The 20,576-nt window shown below is 38.5% G+C and overlaps 1 protein-coding gene across 1 annotated transcript; it reads left to right on the top strand.

Annotated features, from left to right (window-relative positions):
- Positions 1-477: 477 nt before the first annotated feature.
- Positions 478-15,507, top strand: MAP9 (microtubule associated protein 9). The gene is made up of 11 exons (XM_054175750.1): positions 478-729; positions 914-1,031; positions 2,253-2,672; positions 3,925-4,181; positions 5,556-5,614; positions 6,131-6,293; positions 7,466-7,555; positions 8,295-8,459; positions 8,912-9,057; positions 9,800-9,932; positions 15,081-15,507. Exons 1-11 carry the CDS (start codon positions 478-480, stop codon positions 15,201-15,203), a joined length of 1,926 nt encoding a protein of 641 aa, XP_054031725.1. The 3' UTR covers positions 15,204-15,507.
- The last annotated feature ends 5,069 nt before the right edge of the window (positions 15,508-20,576 follow it).

Genomic DNA, 20,576 nt, shown 5'->3' with positions numbered 1-20,576 from the left:
TGCGACGCAGCGCGGTGCAGGTGAGAGGCGGCGGCGGCAGGCCGTGGGCGTTCTCTGCGGGGCCAGGAAGCTGCGTCGGTAGCGTTTGTCTGAGAACTGCTCTCCGCGACTGCAAATGCAGTAATTTGCTGTTAAAGACAACATAAACGAAAAAGCCGGTTTGATATAAAAACTGTGAAGCAGGTTTCCTTCTGTGTGGACACGGGAAGGGGATTCCCGTGCGTAAGCTGGGAAACGGTCGCCTGATTTCCCTGTTCCTAGCCTTGCAAAAATGGCTCTGGCTGAAGCACCAGCTGCGGCCAACAGCAGGTGCCTCGGGATGAGCATTAAGACTCATGGCAGACAACCGGTTCTCAAGCCTTTAGAGAGTTGTGGCTTAGGGTCTTCCAGTCTAGAGATGCTGCTGCCGTTCTTAAGGTATTATAAATACGTAAGGGCAGTTAATTTCTGGACCCACATAAGCACGGTGTGTCCGTGATGTCCTGCAGCAGTGGTGCTTTATGTGAAGTTCTTCCACTCTTTCGCATCTGGCACCTACTTCAGGTTCCGGCACTACAGCAGTCAGTGAAAAGATCTTCCTCTCACCTTCCTTGTCTTGTGCGAGTGTACAGACCTTTTGTTGATCAGAACATGGAAAAGGGGAAAGCATGTCATTATTGGCAAAAATGGAAGTGGGATCCTCAAGCTACACACATCTTACGAAGAAGAACCATAGATACTTGGAGTTTGGTGGGGTTTACACAGCAAAAATGAGGGAATTATGATAGAGTTAAAACGCTGTATTCTACTTGCACTTCACAGTACGTTTCAGTTAAAGAGATTAGTCTCCATTGCTTAGTTTTACTTATGTATGTGTTGGAGGGGGGAATTAGTGCTGAACTTGAAGAAGTGAATTTTCCCTTCTGTGTAAAAGTTATTTGTGAAACCATTTCAGGATGAGCTACAAGAAGCAAATTCTGCTCATGAAGCAAAAGAGCAAACATCTGAATACTCAGATGACTTTGAGAGTGATGAAGATGGCACATTAAATGGTAAGACAGAATATTTTTTTCTTTGTGTTCTTCCCTTTCTAAATTAATTACTAGATCACAGAAAATCTTTGTGAGTCAGTATGTTTCAAGATTTCATACTTTGACAACTTCTAAATCATTTAGTTCTCCCCTTCTAAGTTAGGAGGAAAATTCCCAGCAAAGTTGGTGCTGGTGCCAACCTGATAGACCAAATGCAGCCGGTACGGTTCCCTGCAGTTGTGGTGCCCAATTTTCTTCCTTAGACATATTATTTACAGTGAAAGTGAATGTGGGCAGAGGGAAGGCCATGCTGTTGTCTTACTGTTTTTTTCAGTCTGGACAATCAGCAAATAAGGATTGCAGAACTCACTGCAGTGTACTTAAACCAGGAAGAGGTTTGATCTCCCTGTTTGTCTTGAGCCAGGATGCCTTTGATATTTGGTGGTGTTTAATGTGTTTGGCCGAATGGCTCTTCTTCCTCCTGACATGGTGATGCATGTTAAGAAAACTATGAATCTTAAAATTTTTTTTTTCTTTAATGGACTTCCTGTGGGTCATTTCTTTGTCCACATCTGACACATCTTTTGAAAGTTCATGGGGTGCTTTCATTTCCCTTTACTGACAAGAGTTTTCAAAAAGCTACACCTGCAATAAATGTGTTATGCAGCTATCACAACATTCTTTTTGTTTTCTTCCACAAGTGTTTGACCTCTGAAGTAAGGTCAAGTATAAATAACTATGGGAAGTTAAAAATGTTTGTGTTATACATGTGAACCTTAGCGTTGGCACAGATACCCTTTGTGAATCTTCTAGCAGATTTCAGATAGGACTGAAGTGGAGAGGATAAAAGTGGAGGATGAATTCTGATAACCAGCCATGCTTGGATTTCTTGTTGACTTGCTGCTTCTTCTTATGGCATTGGAAACATAGGTTTTAGAAGGTATTTAAATTGTGAGACAGACAAGTTTCAACCAGTGAATATTTGAAGTATTTGTTTGAGATTGTGTCCTTGGAAACAGGACAGCAAGTAAAGCTGTCCTGTAGTAAAGGACACCAGGAAAGCAAGTAAAATAAGCTAGTTTGGTTGCCTTGCCAAGTTCAGTGATGCAGAAAGAAATGCTCAGAGACTTAAGTCAGAAAGTGTTACATGAAATATACTTTTGAATCATAAAATATAAGAGTTTTTATGTCAGGTTTTTTTCACTTGTCTCAACTGGAAGTTGATAACATGCTACTTTTCAGGTGCTGGGGAAGAACTTAATGAACACAGTTCAGGTGCTGAAAGCAGTAAGGAGTCAGTTGCGATAGAGAGTCCTCTCTCAGATGATGATTCTTCACAAAAGGCAGCCTTGGAAAAGGAAGCTGCTGATGACTTGGCTTTATCTTTTTCTAAAGAAAAGCTTCAGCAAATAGTGCTTTCAGAAAGTGAAAAAATAGAGGATGACAGAGAACATGATGAAGAATGTTTGGTAAGTCAAAATCGGAGTGATGACAGAAGAAACAATGATGAATGTTCAGCTGTGGAAGTACCATGTGATAATGGTGAAAGTGACCACTGTACTGACTTACCTTTTCGTGAACTACAGAAAAAAAGCAATCAAGAGGAACACAAACCAATACCAAAGCCACGATTGCACAAAACAAGAAGTGCTTCAGCATCAGGTGAAAAGAAAGCATCTGGGTGTTGTTTCTGCTACTTGCTTAGCCATATTACAATATTTTTCAGGTGTTGTAATTTGGGTTATTTTATATCTTAAGTATCAACTGCTTTGACTTGCAGGGAATTATTCAATATTCTTCTAAAAATATATGGGTTTATAACCTCCAGCTGCCAGGGGACAAACTGAACCTGTGTGAGTGTCCTGGCTTCAGGTGGGATAGGGTTAATTTTCACAGTAATTTGGGAACATTGTGCTGGACCCTGGCCAGTATGAACCAAACAGTGTGCTATAGTAAGCAGCACCCTCAGAAGGGGAGGGAAAACAGACTGATAGGCACTGTGGCTGTCCCAGCCCATGTAACAATTGCATGGTCTTAAACCATGACTGGGCTAAGTAGCAGAGGGCTTGTATTTGCCTCTTCCTTTCAGAAAATGAAAAACAGCAGTTTGGGTACTTAAAGTCCAGCTCTCTATCAGTACAGGCCCACAGAAGGAGAAGGAGCTACAGTTTCCTCCTCTGCATGTGCATAGCACAGAGACACATAATTACACACTGTCTGTAGAATCCATGCACTTTTTAATGGAAAGGTCCTTAAAACAGTCATCCTTTCTCTATGTATTTCTTACAACAATGCTGTGTTATGTACATGCCGCCTTCTACATGTATGAAAACTGACTTTCCAATTGCAAATGAGACCTTGAGTGCAGTTTCAATGTATACAAAGATAATGATAAATGGAAGAGATTAGTTTGTAGATTGTCTATATAGAGATTGTATTGGAGCCTTTATAACTTTCATTAAACTGTCTGAAAAAGTGGCTGAAACTAGATATAGCTGTTTGTATATGGCCTCCACTATATAAGTGGATTCTTTAACTGAAAATAGTTGAATCTATCTTGGTAGAATCGCATTCCAGACTAAAATGTCTTTAATTCTGTAGATGTCAGAAGAGCTCTTGTTGTGATTGTAGTGGTTTCTGCTCTACAACTGTGTTTGGGTGGTAAGGCAGATGGAAAGTTTTGCTTTTGTCATGCTCTTAGATTCCATTTAGAACTTGTTGCTACTTCAGTCTTGCAATACAGTCTAAATGAATACTCTTCTTATTAGTCCATGTAGTTCTTAGAAGGTGGTATGCAGAAAATGCATTATCAAATTCAGCAATATGTTTCACAAAACAGATGGTTTTGGTACAGAAATAGCAATACTCAGACATTCTTGTTAATGTGTCTTCTCAATCTTTATTTTTCCATTAGATCAAGATCAGAGCAAGATCAGCACCGGTGACTTGAAACTGGAGGGCAATGGTAGAAAATCCCCTTCTGTAACAGAAGTAGTGACGACCCCAGAACACGAGAATACAAAGAAATTAGAGATGCCAACAGAAGAAAATTCTGTTGAAACACTGAAAATAGTGGAAGGGCAAACAGTAACTGATACAGTACAGGAGGTATCAGCAAGTGATCAGTCTGAACATGGGGAGGCAAAGAACACTTCCGAGGACTCTGTCAAGGTATTATTCACGTGAGGTTTTTTACCACTGTTTAGAACAATGTCCTAGAAGAACAGTAAAAAGTTTTGTAAAGTTCTTTTTGGTATCTTGAATAAGTAGTACTCTGTAAAGTTAACAATTTATCTCTGGTTTCTAGAGCTGAGACTTTGTTTACTAATTCTGTGTAGTTTTATGGAAGATGTAGAGAACACCTTTTACATAAATCATTTATAGTAGGTAAGGGTATTATGAGCTGAGATGTCAGATGTGAGGCTAGCTGAATTGGAATAAGCAGTGCATGTTGATAGAGGATGGACTCTATGGTGTGACTTGAATAATGGATAAGATGCAAAGCACTTCATGCTTTATCACAGGAAAGCTTTAACAACTGCATTTGTCTATATAGTTTCTAACTATAAAAATTAGTTAAAAGAATGTTGATATAATAGCAGGAAACCCACTACCCAGCTCGGTTCTTTTTATTCCTCTGTGTATCTAAACTATAGACTATGTTTTTATGTGCGTCAAGATGGGATGCATCAAGAAGAGTGTGTCTAGCAGGTCTAGGGAAGTTCTCAACTCTGCCCTGGCGAGACCACATCTGGAATACTGTGTCTGGTTTTGGGCTCACCAGTTCAAGACAGAGAACTGCTGGAGAGAATCCAATGGAGAGCCACGAGGATGGTTAGGGTACTTGAGCATCTCCCCTATGAAGACAGACTGTGATCCCTGGGGCTATTTATTGAGAAGAGAAGACTCAGAGGGGATCTCATCAATGTGTATAAGTGTTTGGGGGATGGGTGTCAAGTGGATGGGACCAAGCTCTTTTCAGTGGTGCACAGTAATAAAACAAGGAACAATGGGTTCAAACTTGAACATAGAAGATTTCACCTCAACATAAGGAGAAACTTCTCTGCAGTAAGGGTGATAAAGCACTGGAACTGGCTGCCCAGAGGGGTTGCGGAGTCCATCCCTTTCTCTGGAGACTTTCAAAACCCACTTGGATGCATTCCTGTGTGGACTACCCTAAGTGATCCTGTTTTGGCAGAGGGGTTAGACCCAATGATCTCTTGAGATCTCTTCCAATCTCTAATGCACTGTGATACTACAAGAAATGTTTCTAGGTGCCAATCCAGAAAGACAGAGGCATTCTGAAAGTTTGGTTTGATCTGGGAGTTTTTTACTATCTTACCCTATACTGTAGGCCTTCTGTATTAGAGTGACTTTCTTGCATGTTTTTCTAACACCATAGAATATCTGGAGTTGGAAGGGACTTACAGGGATCAAGTCCAGCTCCCAACATCCTTTTTGCCTTGTAGAAATCTCTTTCATCTTGATCTAGTTCTGTTGCTTGAAAGATTCTATATAATTTTATTTTTCCTTCATGTTTCTTAGAAATTAAGTGAAACAGAGGAAAGAGATCTGCAAAACCCAAATGCTTCTTTATCTGGCAGGTAAGAGAATCACAGGATGCTATCTATCACAGTCTGAAGTGTAACTGACCTTACAGTGCTGCTTCACTCTCATTTTCTGTTAGTGTTGTCCTCACTGCTGAGAATCTCTGACCATCTATGCAGTAATAGACGGCATTTTATTACAACCTTTGCTCAGGGTTAGATCAGATTAGAGTTCCAGCCTTTTGCCAATGTGTCTGATGAGAGTATGCTGCTGGATCCACCAATGAATCCAGTCCATGCTGTCTTTAGCAGTTTTAAGCAGTTTTGTAGATGAAAGTGTATGGAATTTGTTACCTTTTTTGGTCTGGATATATTTGGTAGTGGCAGTAATAAAGCCCTCTGAAGAAAACTGGCTTCTTTCTCCTTTTGTTTTTCCCTGTTCCCAGCCAAGTGCATGTGAAACCAGAAACACAGTAACTTTTGGTATGCGCTGTAATAAAAGGAACACTACTTGGTACCATCTACAATAAATGGAAAGGTTTTGACTGTGTTTTTGTCTTGGTATTTTTATAGGTCTCTGTCTTCTGCACCATTAAAGAGAAAGGCGAAAGCTGTTCCTTCAGCTGCACCTGTTTCATCTCAGTATCTGGGAACGTTAAAGCTGTTGGAGGATAAATGTCTGCAGAACAGTGCAGAGCTTAACAAAGCAGATAGTTTGCGAGCAGCTGTTTTCCAGGTAGATCTTAAAAAGAAACAAAACCTGAACAAAACACCAACCAACAAAACCATGCATATGAAAGTCCTGTAAGGGGAGTCAGAATCTCTTTTCTTTTTTTTCTTTTCTTTTCTTTTTTTTTTAATTGGAATAAATGTTTGAGTATATTCCTTGCATATGCTTATGGGTGTAATCCTTTTATTCTGTTAGCTGTGCCTTTTCATCCAAATATGACCTAAAAAGCTAGATGACAGGGACATTCTATAATTCATAATTCATTGTGTCATTCTCTTTCTGGACAAATACAATATTTTCCTTCTGTTTCTGCGGTTTTCTGTAAGTGTGTAGCTTAAGGTTTCTTTTCCTGTTATGCTCTATTCAGTTGGCTTGCAGGAAAGGTGAGAACAGCTCTACTGTTCTCTCCAAAAGGATAATCTATGTGGACTCTGTGTAAAATTTTATTAGTTTATGCCTTCCAACAGATTTTCCCTACTAATCTAAGTGAGAAAAAAACTTTAACCAATGATGTTCATACTGGTATGTGGTTTAAATACTTGTGATGTTTCTAGATCAAAATTTAGAACCTCTAATCCATATTTACATTGTCTCTAATTTTTAAGTTAGAATAGGCTTCATCTGGGACACTTGTATCTCTGAGCAGCACATCAAATGTGTAATTAAACCTTGAAAATATAAGCTTGATTCTGGAAATGGCTCATACCACTTTTTGAACACTTGAAGTCTCACTCTTCCCAGTTGGATTTAATTCTCTTTAATGACAAGTATTTGCAATACAATAAATAACATTCCTATGTACCACGTGATAAGAATCTTTATTCTGCTCTGTTTCATGTTTGTTTTTTTAAATGCTTACCTTTTTTTGGTTGTTGGGTTTTGATTATTATTAATCTATTTATTTGCTTTTCATTTAAGGTTTGGTTTTAAAAGATCCTTAAACTTTTCATATTTTGTAGCTAGGATTTTAGAACCTGTGACTTCCCTGATCACAATGTTTGTGGGATCATGCATTAGACTTATGGAGTAGTTATTTAGGTAGCACATGGAATAATTAAGACTAATTTTACTATTCATTATATTGATGCTGCTTTAATAGTATTTGGTTGCTTTAACAGAACTTTTTAAGTTATACCTTAAAAGTTATACTTTAAAAAGTCATCTAATGATTCTTACAGAATTGGCTGGAAAAGAAAAGGGCCCTTCTACTAGAATTAAAGAGAATTGAAAAGAAGAAAGCTGAAAATCTAAGGAATGATACTGAAAAGGTTTGTTTACATTTTCCTGTTTAAAAAGAAGATGAGAGACTATAATTCTTTGAAGCATGCTTGCCTCTGCCTTCTGCCCAGTAACTTCACTCTGCTATTCCAAGGCTTTTTATTTGTTGGTGTTTGTTTGTTGTTGTTGTTGTATTGTTTGTTTGTTTTTCTAAACAGCACCAGGTGAGTTGAAACAGTAAATGGCAGGTCCCACTTGTTACAGTTGCTGTGTAGTGTGTGTGGCTGATATTTCCCTACACATTTATATGAGGTATGTTAAAAGTGTGCTGCTTAGATTATTATCCAGGTTTGTTTAAAGACCTTGGGATGATCAACTCTTCAGGTGTTAAGTTTAATTTGTCATGCTGGAAAGGAGTTTGCTCCCTGTCTCAAGAGATGCTTCTCTACAGAGGATTGTGCTTTGAGAAGTACCATTCAGAAATCGTAGTGGGGTTTTAGGTGTTTAATGTGTTTCACTTTTGAAGTATTTAACACATACTTCATATTCTTCTACCTGTGTTTCGCAGGAGTGGTTTGCCTCATTCGATTAAGTTAAATTATAAGTGAGTATGGAAAGAAATGCTCTATGGATTTCAAAGTTAATTTTGAGTATTACTCGGAACGTTGTTTGCAAATCATTTTCCCTTTCCTTATTGCTTCATCTAATCCTACATTTGACAATGAGTTTAAAACATAGTATTTCAATGATGGTTTTAGATTTAAGTATAGGCTGTTCTTTTTAATCTAGAAGGAAGCTGTTAAAAGAGAGGAAGCAATTGCATCTTTTGAAGCCTGGAAAAAAAAGAAAGGAAAAGAAGCAAAGAAGTTAAGTGAACAAAAGAAGCTTGAGGAACTTAAAAAAAAGAAAGCAGCAGAACAACAGAATGAGGAGAAAACAGAGGCAGCACAGAAGGTGGTGTAAAACATGCACATGAATATGCTTTGAATGTGGTTCAGGAGATTTGAGAATAATTTTGATTAATCCATCAAGAGGTGGAAACAAACTAGATTCTAAATGTAAGCATAGTTATTTTTTGAAGAAAGCTTATATTAGATTCTGTTGGAAGTATGTAATGTTTACATTTGCATAGCAAGAGGCATTTTCCCAGTATTTGGCTTCTGTTAAAACTGAATGTAAAATAAATGCCATATAAATGCACTGGCAAGGAGCTACTACTTACTCGGAAAATGATTTTATTCTTTTTTAGGTGTAGTGATACTCTCAAGCAATGCCACAAGCAAACATTAGAAAGCTAGGCTGTGTAGAAATTTAAAAAAAAAACACAAAACCAAACCAGGATAGGCAATAGATATTGACAAAAACGTGAGGGATAAGATTTCTAATAAATCAGTGGTTTTCTTTAGGCATTTGAAAAATGGAAAGAAAGAAAAGTGGAATATTTAAGAGCACAAAACAGAAAGGAAAAAGAGTCTGAAAGAATAAAGAAGAAGAAAGAAGAGGAACTGATTGCAGAGAAGAGGAGGGACAGCATGTCAGCAGTTGAAAAATGGTACTACTCCACTGGGTTTTGGAATATCATAGTTTCCCAACTATTTGCTTATAAGTGTAGTAGCTCTTCTGTGAATGCTTCGTGTGCTTTTAATTGGGAGACAGTAGTATGCTTGAGGCCAGTCTCTTCACGCCCAAAGAACAACAGGTATATCAATGAGAACAAGCTGTACAGCTTGTTTCAGTTCATGAACTGCAATGCTTACCTCTCCAGAAAGCTTCTAAGCCTGCAACTGAGAAGTAAAGTACATTGAGTAGTGTAGTGTCTTATGTGATGACTGTTGTGCTTCAGTACTAAGCCATAGGAAGGAAGGTGGATCTTTGAAGTTTTGTGGAATACAGTGTATGAACGTAGATGTATTCAGAAGCAAATGAGCTATGTCTGCTGGAGAAATTCTTAGTTTTAAAAGTCAAGAGTTTTGACGGACCACATGCAAGCTACTGTTATTATCCACAGAATTTTTGAAGCTGAGTTTTTTCTATTACACTAGAGGAAGGAAGAAATAGTACAGAATAAGGTGGTAAGTACAAAAAAGGTGTTAACACAGTAGATGGAATAGTAGGTTCATTTATACCTTGATGATATTATATATAAAGTCAGACTTCAAAAATGTAAAATATACAATCTAAATATTTTATTAAATGTGTAAAATATCTCTTTTAACTCAATTTGGTTACTCCATTGCAGATGCAGTATTTGGTCATTACATGGTGATCTCTTGTTCTTTCTTCTCACTATACAGGAATGAAAAAAAGGAGGAATATACAAAACAGAAGAAAGCAGAAAAAGTCCTAGAGAGAAGAAAGCAAAAAATACAACAGGCAAAGAAGGAAGAAAAAGATAAAAGGGCTATGGAGGAATATGAAAAATGGCTGGTATTTTTTTTTAATCTTTGTTTTTGCACTTTATCAAACCCCAAATGATTATTGTAGTAATGAATGGGATTGCTTTTGTATTATAATCCTTGTGTGTTTTTCATGCTGTTATGAAAGAGGCCAGGTGATGGCAGTACTACATAGCTAGTCCCCCAAAGTTCTTGAGAAAAACGATGATAAAATACAGTGGGCTTCATATTTAGCATACATGGGAAATATATACCCCTACCTACCTGGTGCAGAATTTTGAATTTCATAATTAGTCTTCATTTTTTGACATTCCATGTCAGGAGCAACCATCTCTGAAGGACTATCTCACCACAGCACAAAACCTGCAAAGCCAGGCAGCATCACCAGCTGCAAGAGTGAGAGCATATACATTAAATGAAGCCTTTTAAGTAGAGACTTGTATATCTTAAAATTGATAACATCTCTTATAATGATATCTGAGATTATTTCCATTTACTGGAAACAGTGGAACACTGATGTTCCAAATTACACTTTTCATGCAACAGCGTATTATAAGTCATAATTATCAATCGCTAAACTGATGTAGTTTTCTCTGGCCCTGACAGTAAATCATTTTGTTTGTTTCTGTGCTACAGAAAGAGAAACTAGAATATCACTAACATTCTTAGCATATGTTGTTTTCTTAAAGGTATGTGACTTGCTACTGAAACCACCCAATGACACAGTCATTCATCATACTGACTTTTGAGGTCTTAGGTTGAGGCTGTTTCTTCTGTTGTCTCTTTCCTTGTGATTTCTGGCATGGGTCCTGTATGTATCATGCCATTTATAAGAATGGGTTCTTACAATTCAGCTGGGTTCAAGTCCTTACAGGAATTGATTTGTAGTGTCAACAGCTTAACAAAAGGTTTTCTGGAGTCTTGGGTGGGCTATTTTCTGAGGGAAGTGGATAGATGAGAACTGAGGTGAGCAGATGTACAGTTGTGGGACAATTTTTAAAAGGATAATCATCCTTTATTTGGCTAACTCAGAAGTATGCATTTACATAAGACAGCAAGAGCCTTCTCTGTGTTTTCAAAATTTTAGTCTTAGATTGAAGTCAAAATTTTAAGATCTTTTTTGACCTGGTCTTCTGTTGGAATACCTCTAATTTTTATAGTCATCAGTAAGAAGTGTCTTTCACATTGGTAAGAAGTGTTTTCTCTGTTTCCTTTTCTCAAGCGATTTCCAGCTCAGTTTTTTGTCAAATGATCAATGTCTGATTTTAGATTATTTTTCACTTAGTATTCCTGGTTTCTAGCAATGGAAGTATTATGCTTTGAGTAGCATCTGATATACTGTTCTAGTGTGCTTTACCTGCTGAAACTATCCTCAGTTACTGCAGGGGTACTGAAGCATGAATATTACCTCTACTCTGCTCTTTTGAGCAACCACCTGAAGGACTGTGTTCATCTCTGGGGCCCCCAGCTTTAAGAAAGACATCAACCTGCTTGAGCAAGACCAGAAGAGGGCCATACATGTGATCAGGGAGCTGGAGCACCTCCCCTGTGGGGATAGGCTGAGAGAGCTGGGGTTGTTCAGCCTGGAGAAGAGAAGGCTCTGGGGAGACCTTATAGCAGCCTTCTAGTACTTAAAATGGGGCTACAGGAAAGATGAAGAGGGACTTTGGGCAAGGGCATGTAGTGAATAGGACCAGAAGTCATGGCTTTAAACTGAAAGAGGGTGGGTGTAGACTAGTTATCAGAAAGAGTGGTGCCACACTAGAATAAATTGCCCAGAGAAGTTGTAGAGGTCCTTCCCTGGAAGTGTTCAAGGCCAGGTTGAAAGGGGCTTGGAGCTGCCTGGTGTAGTGGAAGATGTCCTCTGCCATGCAGGGGAATTGGAACTAGATGATCTTTTAAGGTCTGTTCCAACCTAAACCATTCTATGATACCTATGTCTGACACTTGTCATTGAAATGGACCTGTTCTGAGCAGTAGAACGTGGAGGAAAATCATGCAGAAAGTTTTTAACAACAGATCAGTTGAGTGTCCTAGATGGGTTATATTCTCCACTTTATGTGGTAAATGTTAATCTAGTATAAGTTGATGAGAAGTAAAGCTGCTCTCAAGTCTCGAAGATCAACATAATGAGGTTAAATCACTAGAATTTTCAAATTTTGCATGCTCAACACCTATTTTTGGTATTCTATAGCCATTTAAACACATCAGGAAATTATGTACTGGATGAGTCTTGTGGATTTGTTGCTTTTCTGGGTTAGAAACAGCTGTCACGGGTTATCCATTTTAGGTAGTTTAATAAGATCTATCTGAAAAAAATAAATATACTGGCATTTTAATCTGGCATTGCAGTGTGTTAGAAATAAGGCTGTTATTCTTTTCAAATGTTGTAAGAATTCTGTAGCATTTAAAAGTCAATTATTATGTGACAGTCATACTGCTAAGGAATGTGATCTTCTTAGAATTTTGTACGTGAAAAATGTATTAATCTTACAAGGCTGTTGAGTAGGAAACTTCCTCAGAGAAATCGAGCCATACCATCAAGTTGATCTGCTGTATGACAAGCTGCATTTATAGATTCCATCTTTCACTGTCTGTTACTCTTCTCCTGTTAATGCAAGTAACATCTTGCTTACTATTTTAGGAAATACTTCTATCCATTACATCTTGTGAGGATGTGCATGGTGGTTAGGACTAAGAAAGTTAAAAGCTTTGTGTGCGTTGAAGGCAAGGAAGAAGCCAATAAGTCTTTATGTCAAATTGATTCTGTTAAAAAGCAGTTAAATTAACTCAGGACTCTTTCCTTGGCACTGGCATTCATTCATGAAAATTGGTTCTTCAAATTCAAAACTGAGGTATACTTTAAAAATCCAAAGCAAGATTCATTTGCTTTCTGGGTGTATATTTATATGTTTTATAGTTGATCCGGTCTTCTCACACACGAGTCTGTTGTGTGAAATGTGCAGTGAAGAGTGCTTTATAAATTTAAAATGAGCACATTTCTTTGTAACATATGATTTCTCAAATAGTTGCCAATTCCTCTACAGTAAATCCTATGTTTAATGAGTTTTGAGTTACCAGTCTTGATTTGTGTTTGAATGTCAAATACAAATTCAGATTCTAAAATTTGTGGAGTATGATTAAATCTTACTTAAAAATAAGTTGGCTGGACGTGTGCAAATACTGCAAAACAGGAACACGGATTACACATACGTTCCATTACAGAGCACATTATTCCCGAGCTTGTCTGTGCTGCTTGCACATATCTTCTTGTCAACATTTTTATAAAATATCCCTGATAATGCAGACTTCTTTCCCCTTGTGGTACTACTCTGTTCCCTTTAAGAATTCCTGAAAAAAATACCTCTGAAGTTGTTCTAAATACCTAAAGCCACCAGTTTTATTCATCTGAGGAAGATCTCTATGAAAGGTGAAAGAAAGCAAAACTGAAGTATGACAGAGTCAGAATCTAATAGGGCTACAAGCCCTGTTTCTCAGCTATTCCATGTAGCCCAGAAAGATGGGGTTTGCACAGAGAACATTTTCTGCTACACTGTGATGAATTTTTGTATCACTTGTTTTAGTAAAGGGCATTATTTCCCTGTCAAAGCCTTGCTTTTAATCAGCTTTACTGGTAACGACCTGAAATAATTGTGTTTATTTAACCAGACCAGAGATTTCTAATTGAATTGGATCTTCAGATTTATGTTAACAGAGACCTAAAGGGCTCAGATTAAAATCATATTGATAGGGTTGATGTTTCAGTGCATGTTACACTTTATCATACATCACACGTAGAGCTAACATTGGTACAGTATGACTGCTGCTTATGTGTAATGAGATGATTTCTGGTCAAGCTCCCTTTTTTGCACTAACACTTCTACCTCTAATTACCAGTCTATTCCCTTAGCTGTTTCTACCTCACTGTCTCTCTTCTCACTTATCGGTGACAGGCAAACACCGCTAGGATCTTGGGAATCTGAGGACATAGTGTCCCTCAGAGGGATAGAGTCATGGATTAGCTGAGAGTGCCAATTACCTTACAGGTATCTTCAAGGAGCAGTACTTCCACTGCAATGCAGTTCATACATGTAAAAGTATGGTGCTTCAAAATACTGCCTCATAGGCTGCAATGAAAGGACCAAGGTTGAATTTTATGTAATTGATGATGGGTTTAAGCCTGCATATCCACATTGCATCTTTGCCACCAGTGATGTGCGTGTCAGTTGTTGATCCTAGGCAAGAATGTGCCAGAAAGCCAGTGGCTCAAGGACCCTTTATCCACCTCTCAGGTGGGGCCCACTATACATTATGCCCCAGTCTGTAATGTCAACCTTACTTCTACCAAGATAGAAACTACTTTAGGTCAGTGATGTTCTCAGCCATGCACCACAAACCTACGAGTGTGACACAAGGAAAATTTTCACCCGTAAAGAACTCTCCAGTGCACTAAATTGCTAATGCAGATGCATCTTTAGATGATGATCCTGACAGTGGAGAAATGGCAGTCATCTTTGCAAAGAAGAATGCTTATTTTATACAGAGTAGAACAATATAAAAATGAAATAATTTCAAATTATTTTTGAATGACAGATCTCTTGAGAATTATTTGTTAATCAAGCACACAAAGAATATTGCAAGTGTCTTGCTTTTCATTCATTATTGTAATTGCCCATTGCTGTTTGAAACAGTAGAAAAGATCATCAGAACTGTGCAGAAATTAGATAGATATTTCTTTATAATTAAATTGCTTAATTCCCAGTTTGTTCCCTTACAAGGCAAGTGTGATTTAATAAGTACAAAAAAAATTACAATGATGCATCAATGTTCTCATTACATGAGAACTTGATATTTAGCATTGTGATTTAGGTATCCTCTTAAAAAAGAACTAAGATGAGACTAATTCCATACAAGAGAAATATAGTACCTGGTCCTGTAGGCCTTCTCTTGGGCCTTTAAAAAGAATACACTAAGCTCCAAAAGGCAAGCCTCCATTGCATATTAACTTTTCATTTTAGAGTAAAGAGGCATAGCAATAGTTGTAACTTTTCTGTTGGTGGAGTTGGGGTTTTGTGGATTTTGATTGTTTGGGTTTTTTGGGGCTTGTTTTGGTTTGCCTTTTTTTTTTAAATTTATTTTGTGTCCTGCATCCCACTTTTATTCCCATTTTTATTCTCAGGAAAAGAAAGAGAGGAGAGAGGAGCTTGAGAAGAAGCAAAAAAAGTTGCAGGCTGCCCATGGAAGAGAAGTGCCTCCTCCCTGGAGTCCACCTGGCAAAGTCACATATTCAAGGAATTACTGATCAGTCTACTGCTTTCTGTGAGAAAAGATAGTGCACAAAGTTCTGACAGGGGGTAGTCATTGTTTCAGTAACAGCTGATTTTCACTTAATCCATTATTGATTTTGCATCCTTCAGTTTGAGTTTATTTGATCCCTATAGTTTAGATCAATTGTCCCTTTCCATTGCTTTAGAAAATGCACCAATTGTTGTAATTCCGCATTGTACTTAGTTTTGCTAAATCCTGCGTTATTTTGTTCCTTTTGGAGTGAAAGAGTATAGCCATCATATGTAAGGCTGGACTGGCAATTTTTTCACCCAATAAGTAGCAAAGATACTAGGCCATGGCTGCTTGGGACTTAAATCTAGAAAAAATGCTTTGTGAAGGCAGGGGGATGATGGGCAAGGAGCAGGAAAACAGTCCACAGGACCAGAATGGTAAGAACCTCCTCCAGCAACGTGGGGAAGCAGGAGGAAAAGAAAGTTGGAGCCAGACCAGGAGGAGTGGTATGAGATATATGTACCTGTGAGCCAGCTTGGCTCTGCTGCCCAGGCTGACTGAAAGCTTTCTGATGGTGTGCAAACCGTGGCTGACCTGTGATTCTATCCCAGCAAAATCAGGAGCGTGGGCAGCCTAAGAGATAGGGTAAAATTACAGATATCAGCAGAAGTAGCACAGTTACAGTACAGGCAGAATGCAATGAAACTGCCAACTCAAAACTGACCCACCTAAATTTTATAGAAAAAATATTGAATAAATTCAGGCATGTAGGCTGGAGTGGTGATGTGCATCATTGCTCCTCTAAGGTTCTAGCACTTGGAGCCTTGACTTCAAGTTTAGTCTCTTAAGAAACTGTAGCTATAATATCATGGGAAGATGAAACGTGTAGTAGACAGCAGAGTTTTCTGTACAGCTGTCATGATCAGGTCAGGAGAGTCTGAGGCAAAGCATGCAGCCTGTGAGGAGCAAATTGTCTGGTTCTTTATTTTTGCAGTGTCCAGTTACAGCAAGTAAGGAACTTTCTATACTGACAGACCTACAACTGAGAATTTTGAATGAAAACTATGACAGAACAGTGTCAGAATTAGAAAAGGGTTTGTCATGTGCCTGTGCCTAGACTGAATACTGCATCCCTAGTGGATTTAAGCCTTTCAATGATTGCGTAGAAGTCTTGTGACAGGAGATGCATGTGGGAAGATGTTGCTGACGTCTTTCAGAGGAGCAATTTACCCAGCACTTGCATAAATTCACAACATTTCCATGAGAAAAAGATGTAGAAGGTCCAAAGACATGGACAAAAATGTTGATGCAACAGTCTGCTTAACTTTTATAATAAAATATTGGGAGCTTTGTCAAATTTTACTTTGGAAAACCTTGGACATGCATGATGCAAATGTTCTAAACCAAGAACAGGTGAGAAATACAAACATGTATATGTTAATTTATACAGACTTGTACCTGTATAAATCCTGTTCATATATTTATTGGTGAGAGAGAGAAACTATTTTGTGCTTAATAAAGTATATTTTAGTCTAATGTCCTCAATGTTTTAATTGGATCCTAGGATACAGATCTTTAATGCATGCAGATGAATTAAGTGGTGTCCCTAAGTACAAGGTTTTCTTTCATCATTGATCATGTGGCAAGTAGACAGGGAGGTACCCTGCTGAAGTTGGAGCTTCTGCCGGTACAGCACTCTCCTCCAGCTCACTGACAGTCACTTTGGCATGCAGCCACACCAATGCAAACAAACATTTACAGAAGGAGGGGTTTCCAAGTCATAACCTGGAAGATGGTCAGTATCCCTCATTTTTCATGAAGTATTTCCTTCAGCTATTAAGTTACTGCATTGGTGGGCCAAAGGGGCAGGTTGATGATAATTTTTTTCCTATTCCAATTGGCTCAGTTTGTGTAAGAGTAATTTTATGTTGTTATCCATCAGGTCTTCTTTTTCTTTCATATTTACAAAATACAGGGTCAGCTTACCTGGTCTGTATCTCATGAACTGTTGCATTTCACTCTTTATTTTTTTGTTCAACTGAGTTACTTGAGTCTGACTGACAAGGATGAACTCATTTGAATTGTGAACATTGCTGCCTGCCTTGGCTGAGAGAGCTGGACTTGCTCCAGTATTTCTCTGTCTTTCCTGGTGAGCCCCACGTGCAGTCTTGTACCCAGATGCCATCTCAGCCATGCCAAACAGGAGAGAACAATCACTTCCATCAACATGCTGAATACATTCTTGCTAAAACAGCCCACAATGTTGTTGGCATTCTTTGCTGTAAGAGCCCGTGGCTGACTTAACATTCCATCTCCTGTCCTCTGGTACCCCTAGGTCATTTTCTGCAAAGCAGCTTTCTACCCTGTTGGGGCTCAGCCCACACTGTTGCATGGGGTTATTTAATCCTGGATGCAGGATATTGCCTATGTTGGACTTGTAAGTTCCCACCAGCCCACTCCCCCAGCTCCCTCAGAAACACCCAGTTTGGCCCCATGGACTTGACTGTGTCCACTTCACTGAAGTGCTCTCCTATCTTCAGTGCTTCAGAACCCGAGGGTAGACTTCACCAGTACAAAAAAACAACCAAAACTGGAACAGACAAAAAAGGCATCAATTACCTCAGTCTTTTCCATGTACTGCGTCACTAAGTCACCTGTGCCCCTGAGGAGCAGGACATCTTTCTTTCACTGTCAATGTGTAATAGAAGCCCTTCTTACTGCCTTTCAAATCCTGTATGAGATTTAACTCCTGCTGAGTTAAGACTTTAATAAATCCCTCCATGCTTACTCACATAATGTCTCTATATAACTCTTGGGTTGCAAGTACTGTCCATCCTCTGTGTGCTTGCTTACTGTCTGCACTCGGGCAGGAGAGCCCCATTCGTTCACAGTGGCTGCCTGCCACACTTGCTCAACTACCCACGTCAGAATGGACTGTTCTTGTGTTCTGACAAGGACAACCAACTCCTGGGTCCCTTTGGTCCAGGGCAGTCTCCTGTGAGATTTTTCAAGCTAATGCCTGAACAAGCCCACCATCTTCCCTCCTGAAGGCCAAGGTTGTGGTTCTACTATTTATCTTGCTTGGTTCTTAAATGCCTAAAGCTTCTCGAACTGATTTACAGCAGCCAAGCATCAGCTTTCTCAACCCCCTATTAGTTCATCCCTGTAACCATGCAATAACTAAGTTCAAGTCCCAAACGCATCTTCGGTCATCAGCACTTCCACCTTCAGATTTTTACTAAACCACTATTTTTCAGATTTTTATAAAGGATAATAAAGTAATTGCAAAACTCTTACCTTGTTATTTCAACCTGGGGCATGGAGAAGTCTGCTCGTATTAACAGCATTCAGGCAGGTAAGCTATGTTTTCAACACAGTACATCAATTTAGCACTTATGCTCAAAAGGGAAGTGTTAATAAAAGCCCTTGCAAAGTGTTTTTCTTCTGTACTACCATTTCATTTATGAATAGTCTTCCTGTGATGCTTTTATTTCTGGGTAGAGTCAGACTAGAACAGTGCAAAGTTTTTCTAGTAATTCTTCGTTTAAAGAAGCCAGAAATCCTGTTATAGGTTAATCATTTTTCATGAGTAGAAATATAAAATTAATATATATTCATTTTCATCAACATAAACTAGGATGTCCAGTCATTGATGATAACAAATGATAGAAGGATAACATTGTTTTCAAGCATCATTAACTCTCAACGAGTAGAATGTTCCACTGTTAACTGTTTTAATGCCCAAATGTAACATAGATATGAACCTAATAACCTAATTAATTTATATTTTCCTGTTCACCTTTTAACATCATGTAATACACTGGGGACCATCACAGACTTCCTCAATCTGTTTCACTTTCTTGAAGGAGCATCTTCAGAATTATGGAGAGTAAATTACTTTTTTTAGCTACCCTGAATCCCTGTACACTTCTTAATATTTCTAATACTGAAGTATAATGAAGATGTGCAGAGGAAAGTTAGCACCTAACAGGCTGGCCATAAAGCCCTGCTCCCATTCTGAAGGGTTTCTAGGCAAAGTTATACTCCATGACCCAGGCAGGATGGTATCTACTCTTCCCTCCACACACCAGAAATGTATGTCCACTGACAGCCATAGGCAAAATATGAACAGCAGTTAACTCAGCCAATAGCTAACCATCAAAGATAACATTCTAAACTTCCCAGATTTTACTTTTGTCTAAGTAGATGCTTGTTAAAATTTTTGTTGCTTAGCTCATCTGTTACTGGAGGAGAATGCTGTCCTTGATTGAAAAGGGAGCAGAAAAGATTGACACTGCAAAATTCAGGGAGCAAAATGAAGACATTCAGGCTTTTATGTAAACTTTATTTGGCTGTCATGGTGAAAGAATACCAGTGAGAAAATAAAAGCAATCAGTACTGTCATAATTATCTGTATCATTTGTAGAAACCTTAGTGGTTATGAGCATGGTGCTTGATCTGCACGAGCAAGATATAAAGATGACTTGCCACAGAAGGTTCTGCATTCCAGAAAACACATAATAGAGATTTAGCCAAAAACACGAGGAGAGCGAGGATGGTCTTGGGAAGGCAGCTTCAGTTTCAGAACAGCAGGCAATGTACAGTTGTGTCAACGGCTCCTGGCAGTTTTATTTCGCAGTCCACCAGCTACTGTCCTTGCTCTCTTGCCTTCAGCAAACAAAGCAAATGTGCTCATTTTTCCCTTGACTCTTCTCCTGACCATATTGTCAAGCATAGTTAGGTTTCCTTTCTTCTAATGTACCACTTTCCTCTTTCCTGTGTAAGACACCAATTCTGTCCATTGTTGCAGTCATACAGCACCTCCAAAAGAGATCAATCTATTCAAAGAATGAATCTGCTCTCAGTGTTGCTGTACAATTTGAAGTATTATTATGGTATTAAACCCTAATATCAGCTAGATACTTGTTTTCCCTTAAACAGATGGTAGTGCATCAAGCTGTTAAATTTCACTGCAGCAAAAATGACATTCTGCTTAAAGTTTCTATTTCTCATGTGAATTAATAAAATGTAGGAACACTGCACTAGAGAAATGCTCTTTGCAAACAGCTATGCATTTTTAACCTATCCAAAGAAAGGGCTCCTGATTTTCAAGGGCAAACAATGGTTTTTTGCTTACCAGGTATCACTAGAAAGAAAAGTTATGTGCAAATAATATCAGGGCAATGGTAGGTGGAAACAACAGGATTAATAGCTCAAGGCTCAATGTAGCAAGTGCACATTAAGTCTTTCACAATGCCTGTCTACTGATTTGCAAGTCAAATATCCTTTATGCTGTTCTCTTTGTGATTCACTTTCACCTTTTCTCATGCAGATATTTGTTTTAAATAATCTTGTACACTGGTTTAAGCAGTCATAAAAGAAAGAGCAGGGAGAG

The sequence above is a fragment of the Dryobates pubescens genome, chromosome 1 (genome assembly GCF_014839835.1).
Source record: "Dryobates pubescens isolate bDryPub1 chromosome 1, bDryPub1.pri, whole genome shotgun sequence".
Classification (NCBI taxonomy): Eukaryota; Metazoa; Chordata; class Aves; order Piciformes; family Picidae; genus Dryobates; species Dryobates pubescens.
This window is presented reverse-complemented; position numbering and strand designations above follow the sequence as displayed.